The 19526-nt window shown below is 38.3% G+C and overlaps 1 protein-coding gene across 1 annotated transcript in view; it reads left to right on the top strand.

The window, feature by feature from the left end:
• Nucleotides 1-17772, top strand: part of LOC140246670 (sorting nexin-33-like) — a 70562-nt gene extending 52790 nt beyond the window's left edge. The window contains exons 8-15 of the mRNA XM_072326010.1: nt 258-388; nt 1664-1767; nt 2734-2837; nt 3737-3814; nt 7226-7255; nt 10834-11000; nt 12635-12749; nt 16533-17772. Of these exons, the coding sequence (XP_072182111.1) occupies nt 258-388; nt 1664-1767; nt 2734-2837; nt 3737-3814; nt 7226-7255; nt 10834-11000; nt 12635-12749; nt 16533-16678 (875 nt within the window). The 3' untranslated portion in view covers nt 16679-17772. The remainder of the gene's footprint in view (nt 1-257; nt 389-1663; nt 1768-2733; nt 2838-3736; nt 3815-7225; nt 7256-10833; nt 11001-12634; nt 12750-16532) is intronic.
• Nucleotides 17773-19526: the final 1754 nt, after the last annotated feature.

Here is a 19526-nt window from a genome sequence, read left to right as displayed (position 1 = left end):
GTTTCACAGTAGTAATTCTTACATGATACGTTTGTTGACCTTTGACCTCTTTCAAATTAGGTAATTACACATGTGTATTCTATATGAAAACAATAAAAATGGTAAAGCATAAAATGCATAAAGCTTTAAAAAAAAGATGGCAGTTTCGGACATTTTAGGGAGTAATGAGATGGGTGGTTTCGGGTGGTTCAGTGACTACTGGATTAAAGTTGTACTCATACAACCCCTCCCTCTCCCCCCACCCTCACCCCTGCCAGGTCGGTACGAGGAGGCGTTCATTGAGAAGAGGATGGATCAGCTCCAGAGATGGATGAACCGGATGACGGCGCATCCCGTTATCGGCCCCAGTGACGTCATGATGCACTTCATCACGTGTACAGACGAGAAGGTGCGTGCCTTTTTAGCAACTTCATAAATGTACATCTGTCTGTCAGTCCATCTTTCTGTCTTGAGTCTTCTCTCTATCTTTCTTTGCTGAGAAATGTCCTGTTTTTATGAAAACAGCCTCTACTGTTCCATTTTGCACGCATTCCAGATTCTGTCCCTCAATGTGTGTACGAGGTAAAGTGATAGAGCATTTTGTCCTCTCCTCAAATTCCTTGCTGTTCTCTCATTCTATTTCCCACTCCTCTCTCTCTCTTTCTCTGTTGATGTATTGAATATATCTGCCTAGTATCAATCTATGACAATCCATTCTATCCCTCTCTCTCTCTCTCTCTCTCTCTCTCTTTCTTCTCAGAATTTTATTATCATTTCTCTATCTCTTGGTGCCACCTATCTTCCATGTTACATGCTTTATGTCAGGATTTATCCATTAGGGAGAGTAGGTGTACGTACACTAGAGTAGTGGGATTTTCTCATCCTTTCTCAGATTTTCTGCTTTCTCTTTCTGTTCTTCCCTCCAACTGTCTACAAAATCTCCATCACTATGTATTCATCCATCCATCTATTCATATATCTTTCTACCCTTGTAGATCTATAATGGTAAAAGAGATGGTAGCCTCTATTCCATGCTTAATTTCTTATTTAAAATTTTTTTTTTTTGTTCATAAAGTTTGTGCGTTCAAATGCCATGAGAAGTCAGCCAAGAGTTTAACCTTATCAGTTCTGGGCCCCGTTGCAAGCAAGTTGCAATCAATTGCAAATAATTGCTAATTTTGAAACAACCATTCTGATTGGCTCAGGGTCTGCCCTATTAAGAAGACATGCATGCAACAATGATTTTGATTGGCCAGTGACAATCAGTTGCAAGTTGCATTTAAACGCAAAGTTTCTAGCAACGGGGCCCTGGTTTGTAATTCAGAAAGTTTCATGTATTTCGCATGACTTATAGCTAGCACAAATTCTAAAACCCGCGAAAAATATCTTCACAATTTTCCTAGCACATTTTGAATGGGTTGACAATTGCGCAGCCCAATTTCAAGAACCTGGGAATATGATTTTATGCCACGCAGTGCGAAAAATTAATCACGCAATAATGTCATCGTTATTACATACAAACGTAAGTTCACACAACAAAGAGGATAGATAGCATTGCTTTCATAGAAAGTGTATTGAATGGTGTTACCTGTGTTGTACAATGTAATAAAGGAATCTTTCCATGTAACATTTCTTTTTACTTTTAGCTGATCCCCCATGTCTTTTTATCTTTTCCTTTATATAGCTGTGGAAGCAAGGGAAGAGAAAAGCAGAGAAAGATGATCTGATGGGAGCAGCGTTCTACCAGAATATACAGACACCCAATAACAACTTGGATATAGGGACAATGTAAGCCTGGGGTTTTGCTGCATAGGGGAGACTATGGGAAAGGGGGGGAATGGGGGACAGACAGACAGAGGGAAAGGCGGACAGAGGGACAGGCGGACAGAGGGACGGACGCACGGACAGACTGATGGACGGACAGAAAGACACAGACCGAGACAAGAAGAGAGAGAGAGGGCAGATAGTCTGGGATAGAGATACAGACAGAAACAGAGACAGACAGAGAGACAAACTGACAAAGGGAGAGAGAAATAGACAGATTTATATTTAGAGAGACAGATTTAGACAAACAGACAGACAGACAGAGACAGTGAATGAGAGAAAGGGAGGGAGAGGGAGAGACCATAATACCAGAAATATGTTTGGAACTGTTCTGAATTTAATTACATGTGTTGGAAGTCAGTTATTAATCAATTACAGTCTTTTTATGGCAGTTCTCTCAGATATGATATTATATATTACATGGTTCAAATGTGTTGGAAATCCACTGTACCTCACCCCTATATCTTTGAGCTGTGATGAAAATGAATTTGTTGTATGCCATGTTGTGTCAGCTATGATATTAATGGAGTTGTGTGTCGATACTATGAAAGAGAAAGAGAGAAAAAGAGGCCAGGACAGCTGTATTATACCCTGACATGGATGAAAATAAACATGCTTTGGGAATTTGACTTATATCATTCTAGGCAGAAGAGTTGCTGGGTTTTTTGTTTTTGTTTTGTTTGTTTGTTTGTTTGTTTTTTAAATAGGGTTTTATGGGGGAAAATGTAGTGAGGAAAATAAGAAACTGAAGTTTAATGGAATATTTGTTGAGGAGCATAGGAATTCTTTCTTGATTGCTATCGGTTACTACTTACAATGCTGTGCATGTGGTGCATGGAGCTGAAGTCAGTTGAATTGAGTTGCATCTTGATGAGTGACGGCTCGAATTTTGTGATTCTTCTTTCATTTTGCCAACCCGGGATTACTCAGAGAAAGGCAACATGACACGTTCACACGATTCACCAAAAGTCTGGACCAGAGCATGGCACAGATTCAACAAGTCATCCACGACTACAGCAAGAAACACCTCGGACGTAAGTTGTCACACTTTTTTTTTTCTTCAGTTACCATTGTTTGATTTCATTCAGTGCAATATTATTGCCTAAATCAAATTGAGTATTCACTCGAGTGCGTACAATACAGGCAAATGAAAAGTGGAGTACAATCATCAATCATTTGAAAACAAATTCCCATGTACTTGTACTTCATGGTGCAAAGATCGTTTCTAAGTCATGAAATCGGCGATCACAATGTACAGTCTCCCCTTCCCTGTCACACCCCTATCCACCACCACCACATACACCTACTGACATATACATACACACACACACACACATGTTTGTTTTTTCACAGTCTTTATCATCAATGATACATACATGTATAACATAGCATTCGTCATGAATATAAACAACAAAACACAATTGATAAAATCATTGATACAAAGCATACATATGCAACCAAAATATTGAATAAAAGGTTACCATTGTGAAAAACAAGAAAAAAGAGACACAAATCGTCTCCTTACCTAAAAAATGAGTATCATACTTTAGACATACTGCATACTATACCTGATATACAGCTAATAAGAACATGTGAAAATACTAGTGGATTCTGATCCTGACATGCTTGCGATGTTCATGTGTACAGATGCATTATAATACTACACTCACCATGCTCGCGAATGAAGCCACTCTCGTAACGTCACAAAGTCTGGATTCACGAAAAATTAAGACTAGCCGAGTGTATGGCGTATTCAGTAAACACTCTTCATTCTTACGTAGTCTACACTCCCATTTTCTAGTTTCATGGCCATAGTAAAAGGGTGAAAGAAACAGGGTTGCTTTGTCTGATATAATGCAAATAATTTTTTTTTAAATATCAGTCTGCCTTAAATGATAATCTCATGCTCACTTTGTCTTCTGTATCTAACCAGCATTCAAGAGAGAGTACCAGAAGATTGGGCACTCCTTTGACGAGCTCGCCTCGACCTTTGAACTCGACAACAGACCAAGTGAGTGCTTTCCCATCCCCCCCCCCCCCCCCGCAACTTATCCCACCCCTTCCTCCTTCCCTGTTGTCACGGTAATAGCATCCGCTCCCTAGAGTAGCACCACATGACGAATGGTTTTGTTGTCTTGCCCGATGCCTTGGGTTTGTGATGCCTGCACGCTATCTACAATTGCGGCCTTGTTTCGTCTCACAAGTGGCCCACGAGGGCGCCCTTCTCAACCCACGTTTACCCCCTTCCCACTTAAAGAGTGGCACCCATTGCATCCCAGTGCATGGTATTGATGACATGTGTGTTGATCCTTCTGTTTCACCTTCCAACATCACTAAAAAATAATTGGCCATTTGGCAGTCATTTTTACATTCTAGTGTTTTATTTCCCCCAGTCTGTGTGATTATATGCACTAAGATCTGTGGTATCTGTTGTAAGGAGTGACTTCTATGACAAAATTACCTAGTTGGATGAGTTCTTGAAATCCATGTACATCGTATGAACAACTCTATGTGGAAAAAATCTATATATATTTCTATATGAAGAGTTTGTTCGCAAAAACCGATAAGTCCATGTTTGCCAAATGGAGATGAAAGGTCAAGAAAAATAAAGAGAATGATAAGAAAATTTTTGCTTCTTTTGACCATAACTTCAAAAATGTACCTTTATATGTAGTGACCAATATATCATTTAACCCGTTGAGGACGAGTCCCGAGTATACTCGGGCAGGTGTCTATGGGAAATGCGTGTTGTAGCGAAGTCAAACCGTCCTCAACGGGTTAAAAGGTATTATTTTGTACTTTATGACAGAGACCGTACTTCAAAATCTTCAAAAATGGACTTATCGGTTTTTGCGAACAAACTCTTCATATATATAGATATATATATATGTATATATTATGTAAAATGGCAAATTTTTGCCATCCTGTTTGATAGCTTGAGGTGCCTTTTTTTTTTCTTTTTTCTTTTTTTTTTTTACACCAGTAATAATCCTGCTACACTTGGAAACTTTACCTTTCTTTTGTTACACGATACTCTGGAATGATGTTCTACATTTCAAAGTGTATATTCAAAGGGTATCCATTTCCTCTTGCAAAACTTGACATACTTTCACTTTGCTTTTAGTTTGCAAATAGTTATATCAATAATTTGAGAGCAGGAAACCAAAATAAAGAGAGGAAATCAGTTTTTAGTTCCAGGGTTCAGATGAAATCCCATCCAGCCTGTAAATTTAGCCTTCGTGCAAGTCCACAATCAATCTCCTATTCTGACTCTGAAACAAACAGTTTTGAATGCAGTTAATGAGAAATTGGAGCAGGGACCAGCAAGAGATCCAATGCATGGGACCCTGTGCTTTCAGGCTTTTGAAAAGCTATAATTAGTACTCTCACGTTTCTGAAACCCTCTTTCTAGTTTGTCATCAAGCAGTTTTAATTACTCCAGCCTCTCTCAACATCTTTAGCGTGACCAATTAAAAGACCAATAATTTTGTTTTATGAAATTACACGAGCACTTGGGGAGTCATGTCCCTGGAAATTCACCAACATTCATAGGCCAGTGAAGGTGGGATCAGCCTTTGACTTTACACCCTCACTTTTTCTTCAGAAGTTCTGGATTATTTCTGCCATAGCCATCCTGTTAGCAGATTATTGCACTCGCTGGATTTGTTATCACTCATGTCCTCTGATAAAGATCAGCCCATTTGTATCAGCTACTTTCTATACCCCCCCCCCCCCCAAGTGTTGACGGCATCTTCTTGGGTAGTGCCTATGTGACAGTAAAAACTAGAGAGTTCATTGATGTTGAGAACCTGTGACTGAAATAGCTCACTCACATTCACACGTGAATGGTGTGTGAGTCACTTCCTAACATCAGGTCATGTGATCTGGCAGTCCACCAATGTTTCCGTCAAGTCGTCTCTTTTTTTGTATGTTTGTTTGGGTTTTCTTTTGGTTTATTGCCACTTGGTCTAGTATTAGATGGTCTACTTCCCAGTCCGTCTAACATCACAACTCATTTGGGCTACTATCAATTTCATCTAATGTACGTTTGGTCTACTTATCACTTGGTCTAATGCCCAGTTTGGCTAATTATCGTTTCGTCTGATGGCCAGATGGTCTAATTGCAATTTTTTCTCCATGGACTTTTTCCCATTTTGTTTATTAAACTGTGGGTATTAGATGAAATGGGCATACCTGTAGCCCATCTGAAAGTAGACCAACTGGAAATGAGGCTATGTGACAATTGGACTAGATGGCCATTAGATGAACTGGTTGTAGACGAAACGGAATTAGACCATTTGGGTTGAGACTGAATGGCTGTTAGACGAAGTGGATGTAGACCAAGTGATAGATCCCCTTTCTTTTTATCCCAGAAATGAAATGCTGATTGCTGACAAAGTAGAGAGCATGAATATGCCTGTTTCTGTGATCATGTGATGTAGCTTGTGACTTAGATTTAGTACAGCATGTGACTTGAGAATAGCATGATTTTGAAGTTGGTTAAAAGTCCTCTAACAGTAATACATGTACAGTTGTATTTGCTCTATGTGGAATGCAAATTGTAATATGATGTTTATCAATAAGCATGACTGTTATGATTGTAGGCAAAAAACAAGACCTTGTTACTTTCAAAACTTTTAATACAGAAAAATCTGTAATTTTTCTCTTTGAAATGGATTATGATAATGAGATATTTTGTTTTAATAACAGTGCATGCAGGCAAATCATACATTATGATTTGTATGTGTGTGTGTGAGACTATGATGCTTTATGATATTATACTTTCTGATAGAGATTGAGCAAGACCTTTTGACTTTTAAAATAATGATTCAATTGTTATGCAAATCACCATAATATTGATTAGGCTTGAGGTGTGGTCGGAAGCTTACATTGCACCTGACTTTAAGAACAACAGCTAATGGATGCAAACTGACCTCCAAGTGTAGACATCAAATTGTGTGTAAAGGAAGGACATGAGACTTATGAAATGACTGTTTATTTTTTGTTTCTGTCAGCAGCAAATGTGATAGAATGTTTTGTCACAAAAAACATCATCACTATGTGTGCCTCCATTTTCATATCGTTGTGGTATGCAAAATATCAGAGCTCACATCCTGTATCAAATGTTTTAAGAAAATATTTTTAAATATGTGGGACTAAGTAAGGAAGGAAAGCAGGAGAGAAGGAAACAAAAATATGACAGATGGAAAGATATGCCTGGTATGTACAAAAGTAAACAGTTTAACACTGCAGTGTTATGATTTCATTTTTGTTTGGAATGATTATTATTTTTGTTATTTTTCTTTCTTTCGCTCATGTGATAGTTGTCTTATTTGCTTGATGATGTAATGAATATATATGCATGTGTTTATTCTGTTTCTGTCTCCACACCCTTCCTTTGAACGATGACTTTGATCCCTAGATCCACAGGGTAACGATGAGCCTCCGAAAGGTAGAGAGAAAACGTCCACTTATCTTTTATTTGATGATATAATTTATCCCTTATCTCATTATATCATTTCTCACTTATTGTACTAACAGAAGACTGAAGTGCCTCCTGTGCACATCATTTTCCTGCCTTTTCTTTTCTTTTTCGAGCCTTCTTTGAAGCCGGGTGACGTGAATGATTCTTCTTTCAGAGCCCTTCTTAACCCGTTGAGGATGAGCAGCTTTTCCCATAAGCACCTGCCTGAGTATACTCGGGAGTAGTCTTCCAACGGGTTAAGTGTCTGTGTTGGCTCGTTTTCTGCAATACTGTACTTCCTTCAGTTATTTCTTTTTTCATTCTATGAGTAATCTTTGCTTTTACTAGCTTCCTTCTCGTTCTCACCTTTCATTCCATGCTGTATACTGTTTCAGCCTTTGATGCACTACTACAGCTGCCATGTATAGTCTGTATGTACAGGCTAAATACGCACACATGCACACATACACCCTCACAAGTGCCATTTTATATGAGATCATTCATTACCAAGCCCATAAATACGACTAGTTCCATGGATCAATTTCACACTACACCCATTCTTTTTTCCTCTTTTTCTTTCCTTTTTTGTTTTGTTTTGCACAGCAAGATTATTAGTATTTTCTGCAAGAATAATCATAGGTATTTAAAGTAGGACAAGAAAGTGGTTGAAAGAAAGAATATTATTCAGAGGGGTGAAGGGTCAGGTGCGAGTTAACAAATTTAATTTGTAGGGGGAGACAAAGTGAAGAAACTCGCGCCTGAAGAAAGTGGTTGTTGGCAAGCATCAGACTACATGTAGGTATTTGTAGTGTTCTTTTTACAGTTTTGAGCAGATTCTCCATTTCTAGTCTTACATTGGTCTTCATCATTCAACATATCACCCATTTGGCTTGTGAAGATGTGAATGAAAACCCTGGAAACCTTTGAAAACACTTAAAGATCAGTAACGCCAATCCTCTGTCACGGTCATGCATGACTGAACTAAAATGATATTGTTTTGATGCAAGGTCACATTTACTTGCAGTCACCAAAGTGTTAAACCTTTTGTGAAAAAAACGAAAAGACATTAGTTTATAATGAACTCATTAGCCCAGAAAGTTAGTTTGCCAGCGCATGTACTGGCAATGTTTCGTGAGATTGTCGCAATGAAGATACAGTGCACCTGCTTTTGTATCAGAGTTTTGCCGCAGGGCCTTCCTTCCTACCATATCAATTAATTTCTTTTTCACCTGTACTTGACTACCTTTTCTTTGGAAATTAATACTGTATTTCAAATCATAGAATGGATGATGTGCCTAAAAAGTTTTTCCTCATTGATGATTATTTTCGTCATCAACTGAATAGCAGACTCATGTCATTACATTGGATCAAATGGAAAGGCTTGTACCAGTTGACTCACCCTCAGCATTCCCTTTCATATTTCCCCTTCTTTTTACCCCACAGTATTGCTCTATAGATGCTGTGAATATTAAAGGACAAGTTCACCTTCATAAACAAAAGGATTGAGAGAATGCAGCAATATTAGTAGAACACATCAGTGAAAGTTGAGGAAAATTGGACGACCGATGCAAAAGTTATGAATTTTAAAAATGTTTCTGTTGGAACCGCTGGATGAGGAGACTATTAAGGCTCGTGATGTCATATGAGTACAACAGTATAAAGAAAATGTAAAGGAAATTCAACATGTTTTCACTTTTTTCGCATAATAAAAGAGCACTTCACTTGCCTCTTTCTAAAGCAATGGGAATTATATTACCCATAACATATGTCAGTAGCGAGTCAAGGTAATGTGTACTTTTTTCAAAAGATGAAATTTTGTGAGATTCTCTTTATATTTTCCTTGTATTGTTGTACACATGTGACATCATACACTGCAGTAGTCTTCTCATCCAGCGCTGACTGCACAAAAACTTCAAAAATTCATAACTTTTTAACATAGTTTGTCCGATTTTCCTCAAACTTTCAATGATGTGTTCTACTAATATTGCTGCATTCTCTCAATCCTTATGCTAATGAAGGTGAACTTGTCCTTTAACTCTTGTGTGCCACGTTCGCATGCCCGACTCGCTTTACACGGCTCGTCAACTTCACATATTTTTTTCAAATGCACAACTGCGCAGAAACCGATCGATAAACCTCAAAATGCCACATAACACTGAATGCGTGAATGCGCAGTTCTGTTCCTCACACATACACATGTGCATCACAGCAAGCCGTGCAATCTACGTATTGTACCACTTTGCTGCACTGCATTTTTAGCATACCAGGTAAATACTTCTATAGAAAAGTTACATGGCTTTGAAATACAAAATGTTTTCCAAAAAACAACAACAACAAGACCAAAAAAAAAAAAAAAATCATGCGTTGTGATCTCAGATTAAATGTGGCATGCAAGGGGGGGGGGGGGGTTACACTGTGGCACACTTTACGGTTAATGAAGAAACATTCTGCACGGCACACTATATATGACTTTCCCAACAGGGTGCACAGAATGCCTTACACTTCCATGTTAGTATTCATTATCCACTTCCTCCTTCACTCTCTCCTTTGTACCTGTCTGACCCCTTTTTGGTCTCGAGCTTCATTATCTGCATTCTATTTTCTTGTAACATTGCGTTATTTCATTTCCACTTGGCTTTTAAGTTGTATTCTTTATTCTCTCATTTTTTGCGTTGGTTCTCCTGGATATCTCTCATGCAGCCTTCAATTGCTCATCAATTCCCAAACCACACTACTGTGGTTTGCATTGGTAGTGTATCTGTTGTGTAAGATATAATTTTCACTTTTCATTGTAGGTGTTACATGAAGAAAACTTTAAACAACAACATCAACAAGTCTTTTATTTGATTCCTCTATTATCGATGTGTGATTCTCAATTGCAGAATTAAGCCTCTGCAGAGCTCTGCAGATTCAGCATTAATTGCTGTATTTATGGATGGTTTTTAAATTGGCAGCACATGAATACTCGGAAGATGTATATGGATGATTCTTACCAGGTATTAAATTGGCAACATGTGAATAATAGAAGATTAATTCTGTTTCTATTTCCTATCAAATTGGCAACATTTGTTTTTTGTTGTTTTTGTTTTTTAGATTACTTTCATGTTTTTAAAGATGTAATGTATTGAATTGAACAAATTCCACCTAATCTCTCTGCAATATACAAGAATAGGCAGTGAAATTTGGAGTTGCCAATTCAGTAATAATAGTATGAGCTTTTGATCCCTGAGTTCAGAACATTGTCTAATCCTGAAAAAAAAAAAAAAAAAATCTTTGTCTGCTATATCATTATGGTGGTACATGAACTACTGTAGAATTTTGAGATGAACACACACACATTCAACTTTACTTTACCAAATAAAGGTGGACAGTTTAGCAAATTATTGGACAGTCAGGTGTTTGTGTTGTACAGTGCATATAGAACACTGAAATATATTTCGAATTGCGTTAACTGTTAACTGTTATTGCTTTACTGCTTTCGTTTCCATTTGCCCTTTGTTAATTTAAGAGTGACGATGCACACTAGTCATGTGACTGTCATGTGAATGCCTCTCCCCTGGTTGTAGAATCGCTGCAGCTGACGGCGGCCATGAGGTTCACGGGGAAGACGTACCACGACATCGGTCAGCTCTTCTTCGAGCAGCCCAAGCACGACCTGCACCCCTTTGAGGACTTCCTCAGGGAGTATGGGGGTATGATGTCCTGCTTCCCAGACATGATCCACTTCCACAAGGTAAAGTGTCATCACCCCCAGTCCCATATGTTAGGTTTGTCCCTCTAGCACATCTCCTTGATTTCATGTCACACTGTATACTGTAAAACAAGGAATGTTCGTGTGCATTTTAATTTCGCGAGCGCCAAGATTCGCAAAATTAGAATGCACGCAAAAGTCCTTGTCTACACTATATGCATTGAATGCCAGTGGCAGTTCATGAAAATATCATGCCGCAAAAAAGGCCGTCGGCTCCAATTCGCGAAAAATTCATGCCGCGAATATATCATGTTTTACAGTAAGCTGTTATGTCGCGGGGGTTAATTTTTGCAAATTTTGCGAATCACATTTGGACTGCGTATTTGACAACAAGCAAAAATATCACCATGTGCTAAGGTACATGTAACAATGCACTTATGAAGCCCTCTGTGTCATTTCACGAAAAACAACATCTCGCTAAAATGTCTGTGACCTCCTCGTTGACAAAGATATCTGTACACGAAAATAACAGCGTATATAGTACTGTAAACGGCACATACTTTGTTTGCGAGCTCAGCTTTCCCAATAACATACGTGTACTGTAAAACCAGAAATTTTGGCATGCAGTTTCATTTCACCAATTTTGTGAGAGCCTAGATGTGGCAAAGTTGAAATGCATGTGAAAGATCTTGTCAACACTAAAAGCCATTGGATGTCAGTGGCAATCTGCAAAAATTTTCAGTCAAGATTCTTTGACCTGTGTATTCAGTGTAAGACCAGAAATGTTCATGTGCATTTTAATTTTGTGAATTTCATGAGACCCAAGATGCGTGAAATTGAAATGCACATGAAAGTTCTTGTCGACACTTTAATGCATTGGATGCCAGTGGCAGTTCTCAAAAATTTCTTGCTACAAATATTTCTTGCTTTTTGTGTACCAAGGCTTATAGATTTCCCTAGTTTTAGGGAGTCTCATTGCAAAGCTCACAAGAGACAATGGAGACATTCATGAGGAATGTGTGTGTGTGTGTGTTTTATGTAAGAAAGTAATGAATATTCAAAAGCAGTGGAACTGTACAATTCCTTACATTTCTTTTTCTTTGGAGACTTGCCTCCTCCTCCAGCAGCTCACCGTGAAGGTAGATAGAGGATTCTGTATTTGCTTGTGTGTGTATGTGTGTGTGTATGTCTGTGTTTGTGTATTGATTTGGGAAGGAGAGAGATTAAATCTCGGATTCAAACACAATGCCCGTAGCATAAGGTCATGAATTCAGAGTGATGAAATTCTTGCTTTGAGTTGTTTTTATCATAACTATTTGACAAATTGGCCTAGACCTATAAGCGCTGAATTGATAGGTGCTTTTTACTATTGGCCATGACAAAAGAAAAGAAAGGCTACTACAAGAAAACACTGATCAATTCAGCACTTGGTAGGACAGGTTTTCAGTCGGTTGCAAGCTCATGAATAGTCAACAAGCATTCATTCCCAACACCTTCTGACCCTAGATCTTCCACTAAAAAAAAAAAACTACTATTGCAAAAAAAAAAAAAAAAGACTGATCAATACAGTTTGTATTAATGTTGATGCAGAGCAATATGTCAATCAGTTTGACAAGCTCATGGATATTCAACAAGCTTTCATTCCAACACTGTCTGACTGTTGATCTCCCTTACAGCACACTGTGCAGACTGTCAAGGAATGCCAGAAGCAGAGGGAGGAGCAGAAGATGGACTTTGAGGAGGCGGAGGCGGTCAAGAGACGAGCGGACGTCATCTCTTACGCCATGATGGGTAAGAGAAAGAGGCCATGTCCCAGAATGCACAACAGAGGGCAGCATCATGCCTCCCAAAATATCGCAATAGAATTACAGTAACTGTAAAAGTGGAATTTTTTGAACACTATGAAGGTAGCAGGAAAATAAAAGTGCACAATTGTTTTTTGCTTGTGATATGGAATAATATGTTATCTCTTTTAATCTGTGGAATTTCATTTCATTTCATTTATTTCCACATTAAAAACAACAATCATTATATTTCAAGTCATAGTATAAACATATTCATTGTGGGGGACCAATTAAAGCCTTTCAGGCTTGTTGGGAATAGGCCCCAAAGTAAATACAAGACTTTCTCAACTTACAATATATAGGTACAAAATATATGGACACAAATGGTTCACAATTAGAAACATGCAAAAGAAAATTCCCACTATTACAGCATGATTTCTCTGGTGATGAGCCAGACCTTACACTGAAGCAAGGTCTAAGGGAGATGTGTACACGCATGTCATTACAGTCAGATAGCATGCGTATTAATCTTTTACATGTGACCGTGCATCCCAAAACCAACAAAAAGTTGCACCCCTTGATTTGACGTGAGGACTCAAAAAAGGTGAAATGGGTCAACCAAGTCAATTTTGAGTTTTCCATATTTTCTGAAAGAGCAATTCTTCTACACTATTCGTAAGTTTGGGACTATAGAATGAATGGGAAAGTGGGTGTTCAGCAGTCTTTCTACAACCCGTATTTGGTAGAGTAGTGTCATCAGGTAGTGTATGTCTCAGAGGCCCCTTTTCATTTCTTGAAAATCCTTCACACACTCTTCACTTTCAACTCTAATCACTTTTGAAAGGATAATGCTACTGCTTTTAAAGTTGGCATTTATCATGGACAGAATGTGTTGATAGAGCATGCTCAATTTCAGCTTAATCTAATAATCCCTTCATTGTTGTTGCTACAGTGGTTAACATCCTGTTTTTGTCCCTTTCATCACACAGCTAGCACAGCTTAGTAAAGATTAAAGTGCTTGAATAGACCCTGTACTTCAGAGCCTCTTTTCTTGTGAATTCACTTTTTCCAGAGTATGTGCTGTCTTCCGAAATTTTAGATAGGTTAGGTGAGTCCATTTGAATGGAGTTATACATCATTTTAAAGCTTAGAGTCTTCTCTTTCAGAATCTGCCCTTAACTAAAAATCCATGTCTGGTGACTTTTTGTTGGTTTTGTGGTGCAGGGTCGACATATATAGACGCTAAATACAGCAGTCGGGACTCACACACATATGCTGGTGTGTTCATGCGTATCATATTATTTGACCCTGCACCACAAAACCAACAAAAAGTCGCCAGACATGGATTTTCAGTGAAGGGCAGATTCTGCAAGAGCAGATTTTATGCTTTAAAATGATGTATAACTCAATTCAAATGGACTCTCCTAAGCTACCTAAATATTGGAAAGAAAGCACACATTGTGGAATAGTGTGTACTGAGAAAAGAGGCTCTGAAGTACAGGGTCTATTCAAGTGCTTAAGCTTACCAAGTCATGCTGTGTGCAATGAATGGGACAAAAAACAGGATGTAAAACTCCTTGCCCACAATAATGAAGGGATTATCATGTTAAGTGGAAATTCAACATGCTCTGTTGAAGCATTCTATCCATGACTAATACCAACTTTCAAAGCAGTAACAACATCCTTTAGAGTTGAAAGTGAAGAGTGTGTAAAGGTTTCTATAAAGAAATGAAAAGGGGCCTCTGTAAAAACGTACATGGTCATGCTTTTCTACAAAAAGGTGTTTTAGAAAAACTGCTAAAACACAATTTCCCATTCATTTTATGATCCCAAACTGTGGAATAATGCAGAAGAAGAATTGCTCTTTCAGAAAATATAAAAATTTACCGTTGACTAGGTTAACCCTTTTCACCTACTATTGTATTTTGAGTCCTCATGTAAAATTAGGCCATGCAACTTTTTTTTTCTTTTTTTTTCCCGTCACATATAGATATATTCTGTTTCAAAACACTGTAATTTTATAGTTATGTCAGCCATTACTTGGAAGCTTCCAAAATAAGAAGAAAAGATGATTCGATGGGTTATGCAATAAGTCAGGTGCATTGCTATGTCAGTGCATATATCAATTATTGTAAGGCATACTGAAGTCTCCCAGTTACATAATGTATAGTTGCAATTTATGTTAACATAAAGAAACAGTGCTCAATCCAAACAGGTCTACACATGGCAGCAAATACAGCAGCCAGGATGCACACACATACATGTGTATGTGTAGGTGGTGTGCTGCAAATTATCGTGCTGATTTTGGCAGGGTGTCCATGCTTATACGAAACCTAGCATGAGCAACGTCGCATTATCTTGGAAGTGTTGAACATTGCCTACAGACTCGCACCAGGGGTTCCTCTTTAATTAAAAATATAGTTGTACGATCTTGCCACTCAAAGCGTGGAAACGCGAGTCACAGAGCCTGATATGCGGATCAGCTGAAAGCCTAAAAACTATTAAAGATATTTTGAAAGAGAATGTTTGGTGGCATTCTCATACTTGCCAACTCTACCGCTTTTTAGAGGTTTTGACCGGCTACCGATTTTCACTTCTGATCTACCGATTTTGTAGCAAACCTACCATAAAATGAAATGGAAGTCATATTTTCCCCTCATTGTGCGTTGATTCCCTAAGATAAGCTAGTAATTAGAATACTAATAATAATTTCAAGGAACTCATTCCTCAAAAACGCCGTATTCAGCCTTCTAATATGCACACATGTATGCACACTGCAGTGGTCTGTATCATATCTACGTGCGTGCAAGACTTACTGTACACTTGTACATGTAGCTAGAACCACGCGTAATAGGAATGTTTTGGTAGCTCACGTTCTGCAAGAGCGAATGCTACGAATGGAAACCCTCCCAAACACTGCAGAAGAGAGCAAAATCTGCCACGTACAGGAATATATCTCACAGCCAGGTCATCTGCTAATTAATTTAGATTTGGTGAGGGCAACATTATGTCTTATTCATCAAACTAGCTCCACAACAGAAAGTACACTATAAGGGGATAAATTATTTGCCAATATATTTGATTACTTTTTCACATACACTAAGCCTACAAAAATTATTTACCAATATGTCTGATTTTATTTTTATATGCATAGTCTACAAAATAGTTCATAGATTTACATGGATAATATGTTTTTTTAATCAATACCAATAACCCTTTAAAAACGTTAAAAAGCATGCACCAAATCTCATATTTGGATATTGAAAAACAAAAAAAGTCCACACCGTTGCAGGGGGGACACCCCCCTCCCACACCCTCCCCCCCCCCCCCCCCCCTCGCGTGCAAGCGCGCTCGGGCTTGGTCGCTTCACTCCCTCACAAAATCTACCTCTTCAGGATTTCAAAATGTTGGCAAGTATGCATTCTAATAGTAGTACTTACTGTGATGATAGTATGGTGCAGTAACAGTCATAATGACAGTTCTACATGTAATTCTGCTACTGCTGTCTCTACTCAACTGCTAGTACTTCGTATTTGATTTGATTTGATTTGATTTACTGTCCAATAATGAAATTCAGTTTTCACGTGGTAATTGTAATTTCATTTTAATGGTTGTATGTACATGACATTTATGATGATTGTAATGTGAACATTTCTTCTTTTTTTTTGGGGGGGGGGGTGAAGAAGGAGTCGGGGATAATTTAAAACTGAATTGTAGAATGCATCTTAATTTTGTCTTCTCTATCATCTTCTCTCTTTTTCCAATTCTCTTCCTCTTCCTGTTGTTCCAGCCGAAGTAAACCATTTCCATCGAGAGCGAGTCCGGGACTTCAAGTGGATGATGCAGGTCTACCTTCAGGAGCAGATCAAGTTTTACAAGAACATCACCATCAAGCTGGAAGAAGCACTCCAGCAGTACGACACCATCGACCCGTAACCGGGCGTCGACCCGTAACCAGGCGTCGGCCCGCATCTGGGGAGGAGCCCTTGTTGCCTGCCACCTGTCCTCCACGATTCTTATACTCCAGCCACCTGGATGAATGCCTGGTCGTCAAGGGAGTTGCGGAGAGGAGAGGAGGCACTGACCCGTAACCGGGCGTCGGCTTTTCAGTGGGCTTCTGTTCTCCAGTCGGATACCATTCTGGATGATAATTCGCATTTGATTGGACTTCTTTGATATCGAGGAGAGAGAGACACGGGGAGATGGGCAAGCATTGTCGAAATGTGTCATCCCGACCGTAGTGTATCATCACTTGACTCAACGACAAGGGATGGCATGACCGGAAATTGGTTTGCCTCATTTTGAGGGATATCTGTGCGTGTGTTTGTAGCGGTCGTCTTTCTCCTCTCAAGCTTGTCATTTTCCTGAACCCAGTTACTTAAAGAGCAAGAACTCAGTAATGTTTCATCATGTATCGTCTTTATCTTCATTGAATCATGTGATTACTATCATTATTTTTTCTCTCGCTCTGTCTCACTGCTGTATGTCTTGCTTGCTGGATCATTGCCACAAAATTATCGATATTGACTGTTGTTATTGGAAAGTTTTTGTCCTTGCAGCTAGCAACCAATCCCAATGATGTGTCAAAGGTGAATCGGATTAGTAGTTATCAAAGGGTTAAACTCGCTGTGCCAGGATGCCACTATGCCATTATGCCAGTCAAATGTACTCAGCTGTGATACATACAGAGCAGTTACAAGCTGTGATAAAATGGTGGGCACGTTCACACGCGTGCAGGAGATAATGGTTCAAACATAGATTATCTGACCATGCCTTCACACATGATAAATAAACCATGCTAAAAATGCTGCTGCCATCTGAACATCTATATTTCCTAATGTCCTCCATAATAAAAGAAGGCAGACATGCATACTTCTTCAAGGGTTAGCTCGCCATAGCTCTCTGAACAGTGTACTTTCATTCATGTTATGAAAGGTCTAGAAATTGAATTTGTGATAATGTATTACATTGCACAACTGGCCCAATTGTGATCATACTGAAGTATATGCTGTGTTTCCCTTTGAAGAATGAATACACTGAATTTGGTTTTTGCAAGCCTAAAGTAGAAAGATGTGTATGCACACGCACACACACACACACACACACAAACATAGGTGAGGAAAAGAGAAGCCTTCAATCAAAACATGCACCGAATTGATGAGAATTTAGTTTCAACTTAAAATCACATATTTCTTGTTCAACTTGACATTTCGAGACATTCAAAGAAAACTTTGGTATCTATTTGGGTAGCAGGAAGAAAGAAACGTATCAATTCTGTAATGTTCATTTCTTTATGTGGACAATTTTCAGGTTTCCCTTTTGTCAGCCAAGTCACCATGCATTCTTGACTTTATGTCGGTAATATTTTCAGTGTAATGTGTTGATATGCCACATTTAACTGGTATCTATCTAATCAACCCCTTTTATGGCATAGTGTCATCCCGTCTTGTAATTCAATGTAGCCAGAACCTACGAGTAACTACCTTACATTTTTGTAAATTTATGGACATTACATTTTATAGAATGCCTGTTCTTTTTCTTAACACATTGATACAAAGTTTTTATGAATGTATAACTATGTTGATGATCTCTGCCATAAACTATTCAGAAATGACAGTGATATTACAAAAAATGGATATATATTTTTTCAATGAAATCAAATATTGTATAATGATAAAAAGTGTAACCTCAACATGTGTGTACATACTGGAATCTAGAGTAATTGATGTCAGTCATATGTACATTCTACATGTAGCGAGCATTTGGAAGAAAAAGAAAAAGAAAATTGTGACAAAAAAATGCTAGGTTAATTCGGCGGTATACCGTTATTATGATTTTCTTAGATTTATTTGATTGGTAGTACTGTAGGCATGCACCTACTGTCAGCATTGGAACAGAGCTCTAGACTAGAAAGTTAGCCTGTAGTCATGTTGCTGCTCTCGATAATAGATGTTTCATCTCTACGTCACTGTAAAAGTGGATATCTTTGCGTGGCGATATTTAGTCCTCGGCCGGGAAAAAAGAATTCAACATGTGTTTAATTCCATGGAATCCAAATATGAGATAGTATTGCATAAGATAAGCAGACGAATTGCATGCTCTTATTTTCATGTTAGTTTGGTGTTTCGACGAAATGTGTGAGAATTTCCACCCCACAAAAATGTCCACTTCTACAATATCTCCCAATTATCGCTTCATGTGAGGTTGGCAGTGCCAGAAAAGAACTCATTTTTGTCATAACTTACAAAATGTTAGATGCAAAACTGATAAAATTAACTTGCAGAGCTCATTTACACACTACTGAAGATTGTCCGATGTTATCACTTTTTTGCCTCGACTACATACCTGTCGAATACACAGTATGCCACATTTTTTACCTGTCCCTCAGTCTTTATGATGGCACACTATCACCGCACACTGTTGCATGTACATATTTCTTTTCTGATACTAGCTTGCACGTCATCAGTTTTGAATGTTAGATTTTCCTTTCCTCACGATCATTTTCTTGGTTTCTCACGCACCCAATCTAGAACCCTACAGCGTTCCCTTTGCCCAAGTCTATGCAATCATGCATGATGAAAAAAAGAAAAAGAAAAAGTGATTGATGTTTAATGTTATTTGGCATCAGTTGATGTTAGTTCTGCGTTGTTGACCAGTATGATAGATTATATTATATATATATATATATATATATAATATATCTCTCTGTTTATATATATATGATAAATGAATTATATGAATGAATGTGTAGATAGATAAAGTCATACACAAAGTGCATGCTTTG

This window comes from Diadema setosum, chromosome 3, assembly GCF_964275005.1.
Source record: "Diadema setosum chromosome 3, eeDiaSeto1, whole genome shotgun sequence".
NCBI lineage: Eukaryota > Metazoa > Echinodermata > Echinoidea > Diadematoida > Diadematidae > Diadema > Diadema setosum.
The sequence above is the reverse complement of the archived record's forward strand: the minus strand, read 5'-3'. Positions and strand labels throughout refer to the sequence as shown.